Source organism: Equus asinus, chromosome 16 (assembly GCF_041296235.1).
Source record: "Equus asinus isolate D_3611 breed Donkey chromosome 16, EquAss-T2T_v2, whole genome shotgun sequence".
Lineage (NCBI taxonomy): Eukaryota > Metazoa > Chordata > Mammalia > Perissodactyla > Equidae > Equus > Equus asinus.
The window spans coordinates 2799563-2821432 of record NC_091805.1 but is presented as its reverse complement, the minus strand read 5'-3'; the positions used below and the strand labels follow the sequence as shown (position 1 = coordinate 2821432).

Below are 21870 nucleotides of genomic sequence, written 5' to 3'. Positions count from 1 at the left end.
AGAGCTTTCTTCTTTTTTTAATCTAAGTATTTAAATTTCCCTCTGAGTACTGATTTCTCTGCATCCCTTAAGTTTTGATATATGTTGTGTTTCATTTTTGGTTCTCTTCAATGTATTTTGCAATTTCCCTTTTGATTGGTTATTTAGGAATGTGTTGTTTAATTTCCACATATTTTTGTATTTTCCAAATGTCCTTCTGTTATTGTTAACTTTCTTCCATTGTGATCAGAGAACATTCTTTATGTTTTCTGTCTTTTTAATTTACTGGGATTTGTTTTATGATCTAATGTATCTCCTATCCTGGCAAATGTCACTTGTGCACTTGAGAAGAATGTGTATCCTGCTCCTGTTGGGTGGAGGGTTCTGTGGATGTCTGTTAGGTCTAGTTGGTATAGAGTGTTATTCAAGTCTGTTGTTTCCTTGCTGGTTTTCTGTCTGGTTGGTCTGCCCGTTGAAAGTGGGGCACTGATATTTCCAGCTATTATAGTTGAATTTTCTATTTCTCCCTTTAATTCTGCCAATGTTTGCCCTTGTATTTTGGGGCTATCTTGGTAGATGTGTGTGTGTGTGTGTGTATAATTGTTATATATCCTCTTTTTTTCAGTACCAGTAAGTCTTTATTTATCATTATGTTTTCTTGGGGAAAAGAGGAGGAAGGGGAAAGGATCGGCATATAGCAAAAGTAAAGCAGAAAAGAAAGGAAGTACCCAGTACAACACAATCAGCCCTCAAGTAAACACGCCCTCGTGATAGGGTCAGCGAAGCCAAGGGAGCTCAGGCTTCTCAGTTCAGGAAGAAGAGGAGGGGTCAGGGAAGGGACAGACAGGTGCATGCTGTCCTCCCCTCCCCATAAATTCAGGATTTTGCACAAAGCTTTGATTTCTAGCAGTAAACATGGAGTTAAAATTTGTCCGTCTCCTATTAAACATAGGTTTTGACATAAGTTTTTTGCAGCTGCGTAAAAGTTTCTGAGTGACTTGAATACACATTCATCTTCTGTTTCTTAGTCTCCAGCCCCACTTTCTAGATGAAAGCGCTGCTTCTCTCTGTCCTCTGATAGGAGAGTAAGTAGGTTTGGTCCATCCATGTACAGTGGTGTAAGTTTTTCTCATGAATCTCGTCAGGAAGTCTGGACTCAGAAGGTTAGGCACAAGGGATGACATGTTCCTAGCTTCTCCAGGTTTTTTGCATAAATCATTCAAGAGTTATGGGAGACACTCAAAAACCAAATGTACATGTCTGTGTAGTGTAGGAGTCAGATTTTTAGGGCAGAAGATGGTCTAAATAGGAAATACGGGAAGAAGACAAAAAAGAGAGGATGGATCAAGGCCTCCACTTTTTTCTCCCAGCCTTATTGAGGTATATTTGACAAATAAAATTGTTAGATATTTAAAGCTTAGAATGTGGTGATTTGATTTACATATACCTTGTGAAAGGATTCCTCCCATCGAATTAACACGTCCATCACCTCATATATTTACTTTTCTTTTTTTTTTGCTAAGAACATTTGAGTTCTACTCTTAGCAAATTTCAGTTATACAATAATATTATCAACTATAGTCACGATGTTATATGTTAGGTCCTCAGACATTATTCTTCTTATAACTGAAAGTTTGTATCCTTTACCAACCACTCTTTATTTCCTGCACCACCTAGGCCCTGGCAACCACTTTTCTACTCTTTGTTTCTATAGAGTTGGACTTTTTTTTAGATTCCACACAGAAGTGAAACTGTGCGGTATCTGTCTGTCTGCTTAGTTCACTCAGCATAATCTCCTCCAGGTCCATCCACGTTCTCGCAGATGACAGGATTTCCCACTGTAACAAGAGGGCCCCCCCCAGGTTCTGTGTCACACCTCTTCGCCTGGTTCACAACCCTCTGAAAGATACTTTGTGGGTTTTCTTTTAGTACAAAAAGAAATTTCTAAACAGTTAATGCAAAAGAACATTTAGAAAACTAGTACATTATATTTACACAGACTGGGCAACCCAACAGTCATCAAATGAGCACCTCATGAAGCTTCACAAATCTCAGACAAACAGAACAGCTAGAGAGGAGCAGTGCCGGGGAGACAAGAGCCCAGCTCAGACACACCTCGCTGGTGCCGTCTGCTGCCTTTCCCTGCGTCAGCACAGCGGTCTAGTTTTGCAGTGATCTGACAGCATGTAAATGAAACCCTCTTTCTCCTTTAGCTGCTCTGCAGGACAGTCGCTCTGGGTGCAACATAAAAGCTCTAATTAAAGGGTCTCTAGGAGCCAAGCTGGAAAAGTCTAGAATTTTGAAAGGTTAAGGATTTTAGTTCATGCTTCATATATTCATTCCTGGGCAGCACAGATGTATCATTCTTAAAACCTTTGCTTATACCAGCTCAGAGTTTTAGACACACACACACACACACAAACTTGTGCGTGGTAGGCCTAGCCTAATCCAGTGAAGAATGGATCTGGTTGTGAAGCAAGACCTGTGCCCTAGGATTGGAGGTTTGGAGTAAGAATCCTTTATTAGGGGCCGGCCCGGTGGCGCAGCAGTTAAGTTCGCACGTTCCGCTTCGGTGGCCCAGGGTTCGCTGGTTCGGATCCCGGGTGCGGACATGGCACTGCTTGGCAAGCTGTGCTGTGGTAGGCATCCCACATGTAAAGTAGAGGAAAATGGGCACGGATGTGAGCTCAGGGCCAGTCTTCCTCAGCAAAAAGAGGAGGATTGGCAGCAGATGTTAGCTCAGGGCTAATCTTCCTCAAAAAAAAAAAAGACTCCTTTATTATGTAAACATACAACCATCGTCTAACCTTGGCTTCCTCTGTAGGCCCTCCACCTGGCGCAGCCTCCAAGCTCTTTGCGCCAGCTGCTGCTTCATACTCATTTCCAACCTAGTAAAAGGAGATCAAGTCATCAGGGCAAACCAATTAAAACCAAGTCTCCCCGAAACATCTTCAAGGTGAGAGAACTGTGGTAGAAAAGTAGTTCAATAGGCTCTATACCCCGAATAGACGACAGGTGGAAAAGGCCTACCCTACCCCGAGATATTCCCTCCCAGAGAAGGTAATGGCTTCTGGGTTGGGTCCTTTAATCTGGTCTCATGCTAGATATCCTTCTTTAAAAGGAAAACAACCTCCCTATCCAGGCCACTTTCAAAAGCTTGAGACTGTGGGAGTAGAGACTCAAGATGAAGCGTGCAGGTTCCAGGGGGATTCTCCATGACAGCTCTCGCTTGTGTCTGAACAGCACCGTTGGAGGTCTTTGCCTCACTCCTTCCCTCACCAACAGAGACTCTAGGGGGGTCCTGCTGTGGTCCTGGGCTAAGAATACGGCCCTGCTGGCTGCCCCCGTCCCCCATCTGTCCCGCCTTCTCCACTCTGCTGATTGATGCCTGTTCCTTGATATTTCCTAATTGCAAAAGCATACCCCCCCACCCACCATTGCTAAATCCTGTGCCTCTGGGAGTAGGGCAGGGCTGTGGATCCCTTCTTTCTCCCAAAAGTGGGCTGGCTTTCTCTGGGAGGTGGGGGCCTGCTAGGCCTTCAGTGGCTGAGGCCTCCATACAGCAGATGCTCTGGCGGAAGTGGCACTTCTTGGGCTGGTGTGGCATTCCTTGGCATGATGGTCTAGACCTCCACAGGTGTAGCACCAATCTCCTTGGCATCTCTGTTTCTGCATGTCCTTCTCCTCTGGCAGCCTCTCATTCCCAATACTGAATACTCCACCAGGTCTGGTGACATGGATTCCAGGCCCTTGGCCCACTTCTTAAAGGTGAACTCCACTGCCATGCGCTCCTCCAGGCCTCCATGTGAGGTAGGCGTTATCATTCTAGTGATATGCTAGATGGGTGAGGAAGCTGAAGTGCAGAGTACAGAAGTGGTACCCACAATAGCACAACTGGGAAGTGGCAAAGCCATCAGATGAACCGAGGCTTCCTGACTCTGAGTCTAGTGTTCCTTCCATGTAACACAGCTATTTCTCCTGTAGTGTAATTGTTTAAATACTTTATGAGTCTTTATTCTCTTTGGAAAAATCTTATTTCTAGTACTGTTTGGTTCATATTATTTTTATAGTTGACTAAATTTATGAAATGTTTTTAAATATTGGGTCGATTCAATAGGAAAAAAGAAAATCTTTTAAATATCCATATGGAAAAAAATTAACCTGAATCCTTAACACACTTGACACATAAAACTTAATTCAAGAAGTATCATAGGCATAAGGTAAAAGCCAAAAGCATAAAGCTTCTGAAAGGAAACAAACGATCTTTGAGACCTTAAAGTAGGCAAAATTTCATACAACACAAAAAATACTAACCATAGAAGAAAAAGTTGATAAATTAGACTTCATCAAAATTAGAAATTTCTGCTCATCAAAAGACACCGTTAAGAAAATGAATAGGCAAGCCATGGATTGAAAAGAAAATATTTGTCATGCATATATCTGACAAAAGACTTGTGTCTAGAATATAAAAAAATAATAAGAAAGAATGCAATGTAATATAATGCAAAAGAATGTAAAAAGTGTACAAAAACTTGAACCCTTTACGAAAAACATTTAAATGGACAATCAGCACATGAAAAATTGTTCAACATCATTCATCACTGGAAATAAAATTAAAACCACAAAGACGTACCATTCCCACCCACTAGAACAGCTACAAGCACCAACAGATCAGAATGGCTTTACACCAACACCGCCACCACCAGGGTGACTAAGACACCAAAGGCTGGTGAGGACGCTGAGCAGCTGGAACTCTATTTATGGGAATTTAAAATGGTGCAAACACTTTGGAGAAGTTTAGCGTTTATTTTATATATAGAAAATAAATCTATATCCATCTTATAACCAAGCACTTCCCCTTCTAGGTTTTCCAAAGAAATAAAATCATACATTCTCAAAAAGACATGTATAAGAACGTTCTTAGCAACTTGACTCGTAATAGCCCCAAACTGGAAATAACCCAGCTGTCCTTCAACAGGAGAGTAGAAAAACCAATTTGGGTCTATTTATACAAAGACACACCACGAACAATAAAGAGCCCACTGCTTCCACACGTGACAATGAAGGTGACCTCAAAGGCAGGTAGATAGAACAAAAGAAGCCAGACACGAAAGTTAGGTATGTCGTTTGTGTATAGTTCAAGAGAGGGGAACGGTCTGTTGTTATGGGAATTAGAGAGCCGTGGCCTCTGGGCTGTGATGGGAATTGAACTGCGTACAGGGAGCCTGCTGGACAATTGAAATGTGCTGTGTCTTGGGTGGTGGTAGCATCAATCAAGTGCATACAATTGTCAGACCTCCTCAAGCTGAGCAGTTAAGACCTCTGTTTTTTATTGTATGTAAATTGTACTTCAATAGACAAAGAAAAATATATTTGAGGTAGAATTCACTTTGTATTCTGAAAAATATGAGACTGTGTGAAGGAATGATGGGAAACAGCCATGAAAATACTTCATTGAAAACTCTTTGAGGATTACAGTGCAAGAGGGTAACAGAATAGTAATATCTTTAATAGTAAAATTAATTATGGAACAGTTATGAGCACAAATAGAAACATCAGTTTATCAACTTTGTGTGTGTGTATGTGAGGAAGATTGGTCCTGAGCTGTCTATGCCAATCTTCCTCTTTTTGCTTGAGGAAGATTGTCGCTGAGCTAACATCTGTGCCAATCTTCCTCTGTTTTGTATAATGGATGCCACCACAGCATGGCCTGGTAAGTGGCGTGTACGTCCACGCCTGGGATCTGAACCCGCGAACCCTGGGCCGCTGAAGTGGAGTACGTGAACTTAACCACTGTACCACAAGACCAGGCCCAGTATATGAGCTTTTTAGCCAATGTTTTATTCTTCCTGTTAAAATTTTTTTATCAAAGTAAAATTTATATATTGTGAAGTTCAGAGCTCTTGAGTGTACAGTTCAATGAGTTTTAACAGTGGATACCCCTCTGTATCAAGCACCCATCAAGAAAGAGAATATTTCCATCACCACAGATCTGATATGTTGGTCAGATTCTTTCCCTGCTATCCCCGTAAGATCACTGAGACAAGTGCAAAATGCTTGTGTTCTCCATAACTACCAGTAAAAATAACCACGAGGCCCAGCAGTGTTGGAACTGCTCAGAATGATCATTGCAGCAGCTGGTAAGAGGTTAGTTGATAGCGAGGACTCTCCTAGGAACCCTAGGCCCAAATTGTGAAAAGTCCCTGAGACAGCTAGTATTTAGAGTTTGCAGTGTAAATCCCATAATTAGTACTAGTAATGCATAATAATATCTTAGGTAAGCCATTCCAGAACCTCATTAATCAGCGTAAGGTTATAAAGAATCATCTCCCTTCAGCTGCCCTAGTTTTTCTTCTGTATCTGATTGTCCAGGTACCTACAGTACCTGTGCTTTAAACATTTCGGTGATAGCATAGGCTAGTAGTTCATAATAATAGTAGCAGATCCTTTATTTCCCATATTTCATCCTGATAGAACCCTTAGTTGGTACTTTCTAGACTGTTTATAATAGGCAAAAATCAATAAAATACAGGCACCCTTTTGGTCAAATACGCTTTAAACAAGATGACTAAGCTACAGCTTGTGAAAGATATTGAAGGAGAACATCATATATATTTGAAATTATGAAGAGAACATTCATTTCTCTTTTTTTTTATGCAGAAAAATCAATGCCTAAATTTTAGTTTTGCTAATGTACAAAGTTTGACCTTTTTACCTAAAGTACATAGCATCTGGGCTGATTATACATAGAATTTTGTTGGTTTTTTTAGTAGTGGTGTTAAATATCTCCAAGGAGTCCATTTCACAAGCAGTTGTAAGTTATTGTAGAAGCAGTCGTGACTTAGCTGATTTCTGTCTCCTTACGATTTGTTTGCGTCCGGAATTCTTCGTCTTCTCCAGCCAAATCTGCCCTGCTCGCCCTTCTTCCTGTCTCCTGAAGACTCTGGCGGGGAAGTGCTCCTCCTTGCTGAGCGGAGAGAGTGTCGCCTTCTCAGCAGCTCAGGCCTCTGACTCTCCCTGTGGTGGGAGACCATAAGCAGGCCAGGCCCTTCAGTGTCTGGGGATGGCAGAGAGGAAGTTCTTGGATGGATTCCAGGATCGCTCTTAAGCATCTTCAGGATTTAAAAATTAGAGGACCTTGGTAAAACTTCGAGGGGGAAAAAAACTTAGAGAAGTAAGATTATGCCTTGTGTGTATCAGTAGGCAGATATATAGAAATGCGTTATTTACTGAAGAATATTTAGTGGAATAGTAAGGAAAGGTAGATTTTCATTTTTCCCTCTATGGATAGTCATTGTAGTCAGACATTTTTCCTTTTAACCAACACAGATGACCAAAAAAAGAAAGCGAAAGAGAAGCTTCAGTATTTTTAAGGTGAGGGGAAAAAAAAATACACACGCACACACACAGGCATGCACACAAAGACTTATTTTATGAAAGCTAGAAAATTGTTTTCAAGGAGAAATATATGATCTACAGTTGCAATGTTTAGATATGTGGCAATTGGAAAAAATAATTTTTTGGTGAAAATAGGAAAACAGATTGACATAAATGTACATTAGGGTAGTGACTTTCATTTCTTCTACATACACAGTAAAATAGTTCTGGGCAATAAATTCTTGGAAAAGTAGGGTAGGATTGGATAAATGTCATAGTTTATGACTGAATACGTATCAACAGGTGAGAACTCAAGATGGAGAGGTAATAATAACCACCTGATAAAGAGACTGAAGACCCTTTCACCCTACAAAAAGGACTGCTTTAGAGTTATAACTTGATATTATAGTTTGATTTTTTTTTAAAAGATATTGGTTACATTTCTGGCTACTGTGGATACATAAAATAAAGAATGGAATGCCTTTTGTTCCTCCAATACAAAGAAGTATTTATCACTTAAAATCTTAACTGTAAAAAAAAAATTGATGCTATAGATTCTGGAACTAATACCAAGATTATTGAAAAAGGTGACACAGCCACTATTTCTGCCATAGTGTCTTAGAAATAAAGGATAGTTGACAATGGAGAATTATGTAACTATTTCAAGTCAGCTCCCAAGCTCAAGTTTAATTCTGCAGTGTTGGCAACATATTGTGAGCCTTCGGACCTTTCCATTATCCTCTATGTCTGCCCGGTGCTGCCTGTTTCACCTTCAGAGTTCGGGTTTTCATACCTTTTATTTATTTCCGTGTACACTTTAGTAGCAAGTGCTGGGTGGTTAGTAAGCATTATAGAAAACAAATTTAATGGGAATTCAGAAGAGCAAGCAATTAATAGTGTGACAAGGGGTGTTGGAGGAAGTGGATCATGAAGGGGGACCTAAACCGAAGAGAGACTGGATGAGAAGGAGGGCATTCCAGATTGGCTCAGAGCAAGCCGAGGCCCCGTGGGCACAGCCGAAGTGCCTGGGCTGCAAGTGCCATTTGACACTGGCTGAGTGCGCTCACGAGCACGCGGGTGTGTTCTGAGTAGAGGGGCTTGGCCATGTTTACCAGACTGTTCCTTTTAAGTCATTTATTCATCACACATTTTTGAGTTCTAGCGTACAAAGATGAAGAAATGATATTTATTTTCAGGAACTCAAATTCTTATGGGGCAGGCAGAAATGAAAAAGAAATTTTAAAATTTGCTGACTCCAGTGAGAGATCTGCACGAGGTCCGTGGGAAGACAGAAGGCGGCGAAGAAGACCTGAGCAGGACAGGCCACATTCTCAGAGACCTGTGTCGCACACACTGTTTGAACGTTGTTGACTGTCGTTAAGACAAGATGCTATGTCAGAGCAACTTTGTGAAGGTGTAGGACGGCCCTGATCCTTCCTAGGATTTCCTAGTGGGTCTTAGTAAGAGACACATCTGAGAGTTCCCCTGGCCTAGCCCCATAATTCTCCTTCAGGCTCAGCTGACAGCGAAAGTCAGGATGTAATTGGGAGAGTCGGCTGTCTCTAACTTGTTTGGAAATACCATCTTAGAAGGTAGCAACCCTTTAATGTTAAAACTTCATAAAATCAAATTGAAGCGCCCTAATTAGTGAGAGACCTGAAATATCTACATAATTTGAAAGACCAGTGTTCACTTTAAAGGTGATAATTGAGGGGCTTGCCCCGTGGCCGAGTGGTTAAGTTCGCGCGCTCCGCTGCAAGAAGCTGCCAGTGTTTCGTTGGTTCGAATCCTGGGCGCGGACATGGCACTGCTCATCAAACCACGCTGAGGCAGCGTCCCACATGCCACAACTAGAAGGACCCACAACGAAGAATATACAACTATGTACCGGGGGGCTTTGGGGAGAAAAAGGAAAAAATAAAATCTTTAAAAAAAAAAAAAAGTGATAATTGAGTATATTTAAAATCTGAAAAGGAAAAGAATTGTTTGAATTTTGCGAATTTTCAAAGATCTATAACTAAACATAAGTATTTTTGTCCCAAATTAATATTTATTTCCAGTCATTTGATCCTTCAGAAATCACCAGGAAGAATGTTACAGCTTATTCTCCAACAACTGGAACTTGTCAAATGAGCCCATTTGCTTCTCCCACAAGCTCTAAAGAAGGAGAGCACGAAAGTGGACCATCAAATGGTTAGTTGAACACTCTTTTCCACTTAGTCGAAGATTTTTCCAGTTACTGGTTAAATCAGAATTTTCATATAACAATATATGGATCTTGCTGCAGCTGGTTTTTCTCTTCTTTCATAAAGAATTCAACGTAAGAAAGGCTAGAATATAGGTGTTACTTTGGACATAAATGTAAACTTTCTAGGCACTTATTTTAAAATGCTACTGTAGACTTTGTTCTCTTACTATCCATCCATTAAATAGAAATTATGGGCTGACTGCCTTCAGCTACTATCAATTATCATGGCTACAGATACGCCCCTTAACAAGCTATCCATCCTGTGCATAAGTTAAGGGCGCATAATTCCGGGGCTGCTGCACTACGGCTGAAGACTGATGCTTCTCACTGTTATTTTTATCCATGTTGTCCACTTAGTTTTATCCACAGTTCGTGTATCTTTATGTAGCTTGCTTTTATTATGTTTCATTCCCTTCTTTTCCTTTACTACTTTAAATGCATTTGCAAAAGGTTTGTAGAATTTTCCGTTAGAGAATAACCTAATTTTGATATGAAATTCTTTACTTCAAAATATTGTTAGTTTAATTTTGACCATATGTATTTCTTGTTCTCTGGTAGTTTATTGCTAAAATATTTGTTTAGAGATACAGAAATCTAGATTTCGTAGGTTTAATTTTTAATGTTCGAAAAGGTCATGAATTAGTGACATGTCAAGTTTCTATAATATAAAATTTTGAGTAGGCTCAAATTTAATAAAATATATTTTAGATACGCTCTGATTAGCCTAATTCATCTTTTATTGTTTAACATTTACTGAGTGCTAAGCGTATATAGAAGCTACACAGAAACAAAGAAGTCTTCTCATTTTACCTAATTTGTCATAATAAAACCCATAATGAGATCTTAAACTTTTGAATGACTTTTATTTTACTTTAATCAAATGCTTTTTATCTTAAAGCTGTTCCTCCTAGGTTTGCTTTCACAAAAATGTATGAAGATGTATACATTTTTTTCAAGCTCTATAGTTCTGTTTTTTGTACGCTTGATATATCTTTTGTTTAAAATTAAAAATTAGTGCCTTAGAGTTGGCACATCTCTATACTGAAATGTGAATAGATTTTAAGTGGATACGCACTCAATTTCCATATTGAAATTAAATATGGACTTAAGGGAACATTCCTTTTGCCCATAAAAAGGTTGGTCACGTGATCTCAGTTGACATTTAAGTGGATAATTATCACAGATTATAATACTAAGTAAGCTCTTTTTTAAAAAGCCATATAGCAAGCATTCCTGGGGTACTGGTAATATTCTATTTCTTAACCTATATGGTTAAGATAGAAAAAGAACAATAGAATGAACCCCAAAAAGTAGAAGAAAGGAAGTAGTAAACAATATAAACAGATATTATTAAGTAGAAAACAAAGCACTAATGAAGAAAAGCAGCAAAATTAAAATCAGTTTCTTTGAAAAGACTCATCAAATAGTGGACCTCTGGCAAGGCTGGTCATTTTTTTAAGTTAGAGAAGGAACAGATGTGTGCTTGAGGGCTGTGGATTCTATATGGTCTTCTTCTTGCTAGATTGTGTGTAACACACAGTTGTGTATGTGACTGCCTCTGAATGCAGTTTCACAAAACACTGGTGATCACTGTCCCATCCCGGAATCTGGACTGCATTTTAAATGGTGTTTGGATTTTCTGGTAAGGCTCCAGGGAGCGCTTTCTCTACCTAATGAGGATGGCTTTCAACAGATCATAACATTTAGAAGTACAGTCAAGGATGAGGATGATAATGGCTAACGTTTATGTAGTATTTTTAGGGCCAGACGCTGTTTTAAATGTTATGTTAACTAAATAATCTGCATGACTCGGAGATAGTCTTATTCCCATTTTGCAGATGAAGAAGTAGAGGTGCCGAATGGTTACATAATTTTCCAGGGCCCTAAAGCTAGTCAGTGGCAGAATCAGGATCTAAACCCAGCCACCTGGCTGCAAAGACTGTGCTCTTGCCCATGATGCCATGCTTACTTATTAATAGATTACTCTAAAGTTCAGACGGGGTGAGGCTGGTCTCATACTGCTTCCAGATACAGAACTTCACACTTGGCACACATCTCGGGCAGCACTTGGTCCCAAACCAAAAGTTAGGAGTTGAGGAAAACCTTGACCCAGAGAGGTCAAGTGGTTTGTCTAAGGTGCCACACACTAGTTAGTAACTTCTTCTAAGAGTGACGCCAGATCAAGTTGGAGCCTGTGTAGGCTAAGAGGCAGATGGGGTCCTGTTACTCTTTCAGTTAACCGAATTAATGTTATTAAACAAGAGTGGGGAGTGAAGAGCCTCTTCAGAGAATCAGTTCATGAAAAATAGCAATGTTAATGGTTCTTTGTTTCTAATTCCAAATATCTTTATTGAGTCCCATGGAAGGAAATATAATATTCTTAAAATATTACCTGTTATTGAATATAAAGGTATCACTGAGAAAATTGGAATTGCTTTTTATCTACCAGAACATTAATATTTGAGAAGCAGCAGCAGAACAATAAGTTTTAAAATCTTTCACCCAAATTAGATTGTGGACCACATTAAGAAGCATTTGGCTCACATATGTCAAATTGCTCATCATATATTTAAAATGATAGTAGTTTATCAGCTCTCTTGACATACATATCATCTGTTCCTTCTCCTGCGTAAAAGAAAATCAGTCTTGCCAGAGGCCTAGTTATGATACAATATTTTTGAGAGAAGGCGTAAGGTCCAAAGTAACAGTGAGGGAAATTATTGTTAATTAGTTTCTGAATCAACTTACTTGGTAAACTTCTAAATACCAGAGAATAAAAAATATACTTTAGATAAGCTATTCCCCTAGTAATAGGAGCAAGTAAGAGTAATGGAATAAAAATTAAATGAAGAAAAAAATGTAAACTAGCATTGGAAAGTCTGTTCCAGACAACGTATTTCTTAATATGTTAATAAATGACATTTGGAAACTTAAAGGAGTTGCCCTCGTGTTATCTGTGTATCTGGTCTCGCCTGGAAGCGTTGGCTCCTGCTGCAGTGTTGTCCAGAGCTGCGCTGCCCCTGTGTGTGGATGCTGGGCGTGTGGAGCGCAGCTCTCTGAGTGGGGGAGTGCTGTGAGCGTAAAGACACACTAGATACCAAAGACAGTGTGAAAAAGGATTTGAGTTCTCTCATTAATAATTTTATTTTGATTCTATGTTAAAATTATAATATTTGGGGTGTATTGGGTTAAATGAAATATTAAAATTTATTTAATCTGTTACTTTTTAAAAAAATTTTGCTAGTAGATTTTAAATTACGTAAGTGGCTCACATTATATTTCTGTTGGACAGGGTGAGATATTTTTTCATGGTACATTGTATCAAACAATTTTTTAGAAAAATAATAAGAACATTGAGTAAATAATAGTTTCTGTTCCAGTTGTTGAACAGGTGGAATTACATAAAAATAGGTAGTGTGAGGAGGGTGTCACTGTGTATACAAAGTGATAAAAAGTGATTTGACTATTTTTCATTAGTAGTAAAGAGTTCAGATTATTCATTCATTTGCTTGTTTATTCATTCAATAAACATTTATCAAAGGCCAGTATGTGTAAGACCCTGAGAATCTTTATGTTAATATGTCCTCAGATTCTTGTTTGAAGTATCTAGGTGTGTAGTGCTATAAAGTAACATAGAACAAAGAGCTGAGTGGTCAGCTCATAGAACAGCTGTCTACTTGCCCACTAAGTGCAGACCTCGTGTTCTGCTAGAGCCGTATGGTCAGACTTACGTTTCGACCCAGCACACCGTGGAGGGATTGTAACTTAGTTACATCCGTGTTTTCATCTGTGCTTCTGTCAACTTGCGAAAACTTAGAGAAGTGATGGCATCAGATAACTACACAGCCTTTTAAATGGATGGAATGTAATCACTTATTTCTTTATTGTTACCTAAATAAATACTAAAATGAAATATTTTAGTAGGCACTAAAGATCTTTCAAGAATTTAATCAATGTGCATTTAAAGAGTCGGGTACTTTTACCCCTAAAATCAAATTTATTTATTTTACTGTGATGTCAGTAGGACCTTACTATTTTCTAGACGTGAGTATCACCAATCCCTTGTTAACTTTGAGACCAAAAATAGGGGTGAAATAATGCAAACTGGAAACTTTAATGTGATATTTTTGATTAAAATACTTGATAGAAATATTCTTTATCTAGTAAAGTTTACTAATGTATTTTAAGCTAATTATATTATCAAATTGGGTTGTTCTTGTTTTCTCTTTAGTATACCAAGCCCCAGTGGAAATTTTATTCAGAAGATTGTTTTTTCTGTGTAATGTCATCATGAGTAAAAAATTGGGAGGATCGAAAATAAAAAAACCAAAATAGCTATTGGAAAGTTATTCATAATAGTGAAAAATTTTTCCCATAGCAAATCTCAGGATACTTTTTCTTTTCCTACTTCCCCTTCATTTGTCTTCCCTTTTATTTTCTATGTAAAATTTGGTGATCTAAATTCTGTTTAAAACTTGACAATTTTCCCTTAACTTTATGTTCTTCTTTTTATTCCACATGTGTAGGAAAGAGAAAAAAATTGAATTGCCTCAGTTTAACCCAAAGAAAGGAAGCTACAACAAAAGACAGTGATGAGTAAGTTTGTTGTTTTTGAAATAATCTGCACGTGTTTTGAAAGAAAAGGGTCATATGTGTTAAAGTGATAATTTAAGAGGAATCATTTCTTTGCAGAATGTAATAAATAGTTTATACCTGAGTTGAAGTATTCTTTCTTAAAGACGTAGAATACTTTATTTGTGATGTGTTTTGCAGTGTTCATACGATGGTGATATATAAAACCTTAATTTTAATAATCATAACAGACTAGCCTAGGGTAAAAGTGAGGCACACGCCCTTTCCAGATTTACGTGGATGGAGATGGAGTACATTGCCTGGGGACAAAGTGCTTAACAAATAGCGGATTCAAGAGCTAGAACACAGTGGAGCCAGCAGAGTCAGGGATCTGGAGGACCCTGGAAGGCTTACCTGCCAGCAGCCAGCCTTTTCACAGTGGCCTGCCAGTGGTGCCTTGAATGGAGCCATTATCTGCAGAAAGCTACTGCCTGTGTATTCTGGAAAGAAGATGTATATCTCTCCACTGAGGCTGGGCAAAATTAAATTAAGCAGAACAGGGGGTTAAATTTTCGAAGTAGTTCATTTGTTCAGCTCATTTCCTTTTGGCTGTGTGTGCCACAAGTGTGATGGACGGGTAAAGATGAGGAAAACGAAGTTTCTGCCCACTGGGAGCTTGGGGTCTTATGTTGTAAGTTAGTAATCCTTCCCCAACTTAGAAACGAGTTATAGGTTATGTTTCAAAATGTTTTTAAATCTTTTGAGTGGAACTCAGGATGCGTTTTCCATGCAAGTAGTGTAATTTGTGCCTATAACCCCAGGTCAGGGCCACAAGTCTATTTTTTTCATAATGTAGCTGAACTATAGTATTAATGAGTTGTAGTCTAGATTAAAAGATATGGAAGGTGGTGCCAGAGTACAGTAGGGACAAAGGGAGGCATTTCTCCAAGAAGCCTCCTTGCTAGGCATCTCCTCCATCTATCACGTCCCCTTTGTCTGCTTTTTTTTTTTTTTTTTTAAGATTTTATTTTTTCCTTTTTCTCCCCAAAGCCCGCCGGTACATAGTTGTATATTCTTTGTTGTGGGTCCTTCTAGTTGTGGCATGTGGGATGCTGCCTCAGTGTGGTTTGATGAGCAGTGCCATGTCCGCGCCCAGGATTCGAACCAACGAAACACTGGGCCGCCTGCAGCGGAGCGCGCGAACTTTGTCCGCGCCCAGGATTCGAACCAACGAAACACTGGGCCGCCTGCAGCGGAGCGCGCGAACTTAACCACTCGGCCACGGGGCCAGCCCCCTTCTTTGTCTGCTTTTTGCAGCTGCTTCCCCTAGCCGCGCTCCCCGACCCCACATAACTTCATGTGTCCTGGCCCACAAATATTTTTATTGTAAATTACTGCTCCTTCCTCCTTCCTGTAATCAAAGTTCCCATTTCCTCAGGGAAGCCAATCTCGGCTAGAATTTAAGAGGAAACCATTTTTTTGTGTGTTTAGATTATTTAATATATTTTAAAATAGGCAATATATGTACATAGTAAAAAAACTCAAATTGTACAAAAGGACATATAGTGAAAGCAAGTGGCGAGTGACAATTTTTGAATCATATATAATCTTACATTTGAACGCAGATTATCTGCTAAACCAAATGAATTTCTGCCACGTTTATACGATATAACAAAGCTGAGAGGCAGGGGCAGGCAGTGCAGGAGCAGGTGGTTCTGGACAGCGGCCACACCGTGGAAGCGGCAGAGCTTGCTATTGCTGTCCCCTGGAATCAGCTCTGCGTCCGCAGTTCTGGCCTTTCTTCGCTTCAGCCCTTCTTTCTTCTTCTTAACCCACCAACTTGCTCACAGCTCCAGGTTTTTAGCGACAGCTCCTGGAGCAGGGAGCTTTCTAGTAACAAGGGAGGCCCAAGAACCTTGGCTGTAGGTCACTTAGGAATTTACTGTATTTATTTAATTCCTCTTACTATTTGTTTCTAAAGATCCCTGTTATTTATGCATATCACTCCATGACTTGATATTACAATTAGTGAATTTAAGTACAAGCCAAGATATTTTACAGTATATAAAAATTGTGTTTCTGATTGTTTTTTCCATTCATTATTAAACTACTCAGTCCTAGTAAATAGAACTATTTTATTAGCTTCAGTAATGGATTCTTCATTTATTTATTCCATTTGTTTAGATTTCTTTTATTATTTTATGAAATCATTCTCAACCTTTGGATTTTTAAAATCTGAAATTAAACTGAATGTTGCACATTTTTAAATCAATTTTAAATGATTATAACATTTTATGTTTTGTTCTCACAATTGTATAGGTTAGGGTTCTCCAAGAAACAGAACCAATAGCAGATACATATATGTAATATAATATTTGATGATAAAATTTGTTATTGATGTAGTAATTATTACTAATAATGGATTAATAATGAATTGTATATATAATTACATATAGAGAGATTTATTCTGAGGAATTGGCTCATGTAATTATGGAGGCTAAGTCCCACGGTCTACTGTGTGCAAGCTGGAGCCCAGGAAAGCCAGGAGAATAATTCCAGAGGAGCCATGGTGTAAATTCCAGTCCAAGGGCAGGAGAGCAACATCCCAGCTCCACCAGGCATCCCGCAAGCCAGTCTTCCTTTTAGCCATTTTTTGTTCTATTCAGACCTCAACGGATTGGATGGTGCCCACCTACATTGGGGAGGGCAGTCTATTTTACTGAATTATTACTAAGATGGTTGCACAGTGGTGATTTTCTAACTCCATAGTTCCTTCTATTAGTTGGCTCTTTTTTTCTTTTTTTTTTTTTTTGGTGAGAAAGATTGTCGCTGAGCTAACATCTTTTACCAGTCTTCTTCTATTTTGTATGTGGGAAGCCACCACAGCATAGCTTGATGAGCAGTGTGTAAGTCCATACCTGGGATCCAAACCTGTAACCCCCAAGCTGCTGAAGCAGAGCATGTGAACTTAACCACTGTGCCACAGTGCCTGCCCCGTAGTGACTTTAAGTTCCTGAGTTCATAGTGATAGAAGGTTTTTCCTTGCCTTCCCCCTTTCCATATTTGCACCCCTTCTCAAACAGTAGATGTCCGGCTCCTAACAGCAGTAAGATATTTGCACATTTGCTTAACCCTACAACCTACACAAAATAGTTTCAGAACGTCTGCTCTCACAGCACTGCTAAAACCAAACCTGCAGAGTGTTTAGGGTTGTGTGCAGTCTGTCTGTCTTTAGTTTGAAGGGACATAGTCAAGTTACCATGTTCAGAACTACTTGGACTCATTCTTCATTTGAGGAATTAGTTATTCATTAGAAGTAGTTAAGCTCTCTTGTTTCTGTTTGAATTCAATTTTAAATTTTTTCTCTCTTCCTTTTTGATTTAATATTTTTGACTATGTGAAACATTAATCTGATTCTAAAGGTCAAAACTTAAGAAAAAATGTATACTCAGAGAAGTATTACTCCCTGTATGTAACCAAATTCATTTATTTTTGATTTACCTTTCCTGTGTTTATTTTTATAAAATTAAGCCATTTCACTTATTTTTTCCAATTTCTCTTCTTATACAAAGATGGCATACGATGTGTACTCTTTTACACTTTTCTTTTTTCACTTATGAGTGTGTCCTGGAATCACTCCCTATTAATCGCCTCGGCAAGTTTTAAATGTAAGAATTCTACCAACAGGAAAATATGGTTCCGTGTTCTAGGTTAAATTTTTTTTCCCCAGAAAACAAGCAGTTAGTGACATGTCAGTAAAGCTCATTTATAAACAAACACCTACACATTAATATTTTATGTGAACTTCCATATCCTTTATTCTCTGAAAGGAAAATATGTTATATAATTCACTGCCGTTGGCTTCTCTTTGTCTTGGCAAGTTGCTGCTGTTGCTGGCACTGCGATGAAAATGCAGTAATGGTGACTGTCCTTCTGTAAGGTTTATTTTCATTAAACTTTTTATTTTCAGATAATCATAGATTCACATGCCATTCTGACAAGTAAAACAGACGGATCATGTGTACGCTTTTCCCATTTTCCTGACATGATAACATCTCGCAAAACTGTAGTACTATCAACCAGGAAATCGGATTGACGCGATCCACAGATTTTATTCAGATTTGCTAAGTTTTGCATGTACTCATTTATATGTGTGTGTATGCATTTAGTTCTGTGCAGCGTTATCTCCTGTGTAGTTCATGTATCTGCCATCACAGTGAAGATACAGAACAGTCTCATCACCACAAGGATCCCCCGTGTTGTATAAAGTTTATTTTTAATCACTGGTTTATTCTCTTGTAGGCAGAAGAGTAACTTTCTTAGATTTTTTTTATTTCTATAATAATCCAAATGAAACCTTTTTAATAGTAATGAGTTATGACAACTGGGTTTTGTTTTTTGTTTTTTATATATACAATTTGATTGTGACAACCACTGTTCAGAATTATGAGTTTCCCTTTACTGTATTTTAAGTATTCAATCATGCAGCAAGAATAGTGACCTATGGATCAGTTTCTGCTTGGATGAGGGTCTCTGGGGGTGAGTTAGTTGAAAATGTTTATCAGAAACTTAGGATGAAGATAGTTATGCCTGTATTCTGTATGTGAGCAGAGACTAAGAGGGAAACTAATATTTATGAGAGACTTATTTTCAACTGTTTAAAATTTTTGATGTGGAAGAATGAAAACTTTCCCTCAAATATCAGTAACAAGACAGGTGTGCCCACTTTCACTGCTGGTAATCAACATTTTATTGGAAATTCTAGCCAGGGCAGTTAGACAGGAAAAAGAAATAAAAGGCATCCAATTTAAAGGAAATAAAACTCTCTCTATTTGCATATGACATGATCCTACATAGAAAATCCTGAAAAACACACAAGAAGCTGCTAGAGTTAATAAAGTCAGCAAAATTGCAGAGTACAAGATCAACACACAAAAATCAGTTGTGTTTCTATACACTTGCAATGAACACTTTAAAAAGAAAATTAAGGAAGCAATTCCATTTATAGTAGCATCTAAAAGAATAAAATAGCTGCATATAAATTTAACTAAAGAGGTAAAAGACTTGTACACGAAACTGCAAAGCACTGCTGAGAGAAATTAAAGAGGATCTAAATAAATGGAAAGACATCCCATGTTCATGGGCAGGAAGATTTAATATCGTTAGGATGTCAGTGCCTTTACCCAAAGTGATCTACTAATTTATTGTAATGCCTATCAAAATTCCAACAGTATTTTTTGCAGAAAAGGGAAAGCCTATCCTTGAATTCATATGAAACTGCATGAATGGACATTGAGGACTTTATGCTAAGTGAGATGTCACTTATATATGAAATCTAAAAAAACAAACTCATAAAAACAGTAAAATGGTGGTTACCTGGAGATAGGGTGAGGGCACAGGACAGACGTTGTTTAAGGTACAAACTTGAAACGAGAATTGACTAAGCTTTAGAAATCTAATGCACAGGACAGTGAATACAGACAACAGCATTGTAGTGTAATCAGCAAACATGCTAAGAGACTAGAACTTAATTATTCCATCCACTGAAGAGAAATGAGAACTCTGTAACATGATAGAGGAGCTAGAGATCACTGCCATGGCAATCCTATTACAGTGTGTAATCTATCAAATTAACATGTTGTGCACCTCAAATTTATACAGTGTTATATGTCAAATACATTTCAATTAAAAAAAAACTGCAAGCAACCCTAAATAGCCAAAACAATCTTGAAAAAGAAAAACAAAGTCAGAGGACTCACATTTCCTGATTTCAAACTTACCACAAAGCTACAGTAATCAAAACAATATGGTACTGACATGAGGGTAGATATATAGACCAATGGAATAGAATTGAGAATCCAAAAATAAACCCATGCATCTGTGGCCAACTGATTGTTGACAAGAGTGCCAGGTCCGTTTAATGAGGAAAGAATAGTCTCTTCAACAAGTGCTGCTGAGACAACGGGATTTCTGTGTGCAAAAGAATGAAGTTGGACCCCTACCTCACACCATATACCTAAGTTATTCAGTCCTAAAAAGGAACAAAGTTCTGGCATGCTACAACATGATGAGCTTGAAAACATATGCTAAATGAAATAAGCCAGATGCAAAAAACAAATACTGCACAATTCCAGTGATATGCACTATCTAGAATGAACAGATTCAAAGAGACTAATTTAGAGATTACCAGAGGCTGAGAGTTATTGCTTAATGTTACAGAGTGAGTTTGTGGTAATGGAAAAGTTTTGGAAATAGATAGTGTTGATGGTTGTACAACATGGAAGTATAATTAATACCACTAAATTGTGCACTTTAAAATGGTTAAAATGGCAAATTTTATGTTATGTATATTTTGCCGCAATAAGGAAAAATTTTTAAAGAATAAAAAAACAGCTAAAGAAAACCTTTCTGTGAAAGCCTTTGAGAATATAATGGAATAAATAGACCTAAACACAGGAAAAAAATTTTTTTGACAAAGCATCAAATTATTTTTATTGTCCACATTTTTTTTTATTTAACCAGTATTTCTTCAGAGAAAATGCTTTTAATTAATTTTGATGTGCTAGGAATCACCTGGAAATACATATTTCTAGGCCCCATCTATTCTTGATTCGTAGACCTTGACTGCAGCCTGGTAATTTGCATTTTTAACCGTCTCACCAAGGAATTCTCATGCCAGTGGTGAGTTACACCGTGGGGAAATATTGTGTAATGGATAGGAACACAAGGGTTCAAGTCCCGACTGTGCCCCCTACTGTGTGACCCTGAATAATTAAATACGTTCTTTGTGCTTCAGTTTCTGTATCTGTAAAACAGACATCGTGTTTACCACAAAGAGTTGCATTAAAGATTAAATAAGATATAGCTTGTAAAGTAACACGTACAGAGGCTTAAACGTAGAAAGAGCTCAAAAAAATGTTAGCAATATATTTCATTGTTATAATCCAGCTATCATCATCCAAAATAATCAATTTAGATAGAGTGAGATAGTGGCTCAGTGACCTATGACCTTTTTCTGTGTCAGACGTGGTATTGTGAGGATAAAGAAAAACCTGGGGATTCTACCCTGTTGTGTACATGTAACTCACGTTTCTTGAGATTTTATAAAAATACAGTCTCGCACAGACAGTGACTTTCAGATAGATTTTCAGTCCTGGAATTGATTAAGAGTTCATTTGTAGCCTTGAGAGTATAGCATTGGTAGACTGGTAAGGCGGAAATCTGCATGTGAGCCTACTTTCACTGCGGAGGAGTAGAGAGTGGGTCAGACCATTATTTTGAGTAATGGTTTGTGAAAGAATATTTATTATATTAAGTAAAAAGTGAGTTAAGCAGCATCAGGGGCCCAGCAAAATCATATACTTGTGATATTGACCATCAGTGCTACTCTATGATTTCTATAGCACCCATGGCTCAGGCCAGGAGAGAAGAAAACAAATAGGCAGGAAACCCAGGATCACGCATTAGAAAGACGTGTGCATGGCAGAAGCTTAAGAGGCTGAGCTAATTAACTTCCTTTTTTAAAAAACATGTTCCCTGCTTTACTGAAGTATAATTGACAAATTGTATAAAGTATATAATGTGATGATTTGATATGTGTATACATTGTGAAATAATTACCACAACCAGATTAATTAGCACGTCCATCACCTCACATAGTTTCCTTCTTTTTGGTGGTGAGAATGCTTTAGATC

At 38.2% G+C, this 21870-nt stretch overlaps 1 protein-coding gene across 13 annotated transcripts in view; it reads left to right on the top strand.

Annotated features, from left to right (window-relative positions):
• The window catches only part of ITGB3BP (integrin subunit beta 3 binding protein), a 70541-nt gene that overhangs the window by 32457 nt on the left and 16214 nt on the right, over positions 1-21870 (top strand). For 8 of the 13 annotated variants that reach the window (XM_070486462.1, XM_014855350.3, XM_070486461.1 and 5 more), the window contains 2 exons: positions 9417-9549; positions 14131-14200. In XM_070486462.1, coding sequence (XP_070342563.1) covers positions 9417-9549; positions 14131-14200 — 203 coding nt within the window. The remainder of the gene's footprint in view (positions 1-9416; positions 9550-14130; positions 14201-21870) is intronic. The other 5 variants (XM_070486457.1, XM_070486458.1, XM_070486452.1 and 2 more) reach the window with 2 other exon arrangements.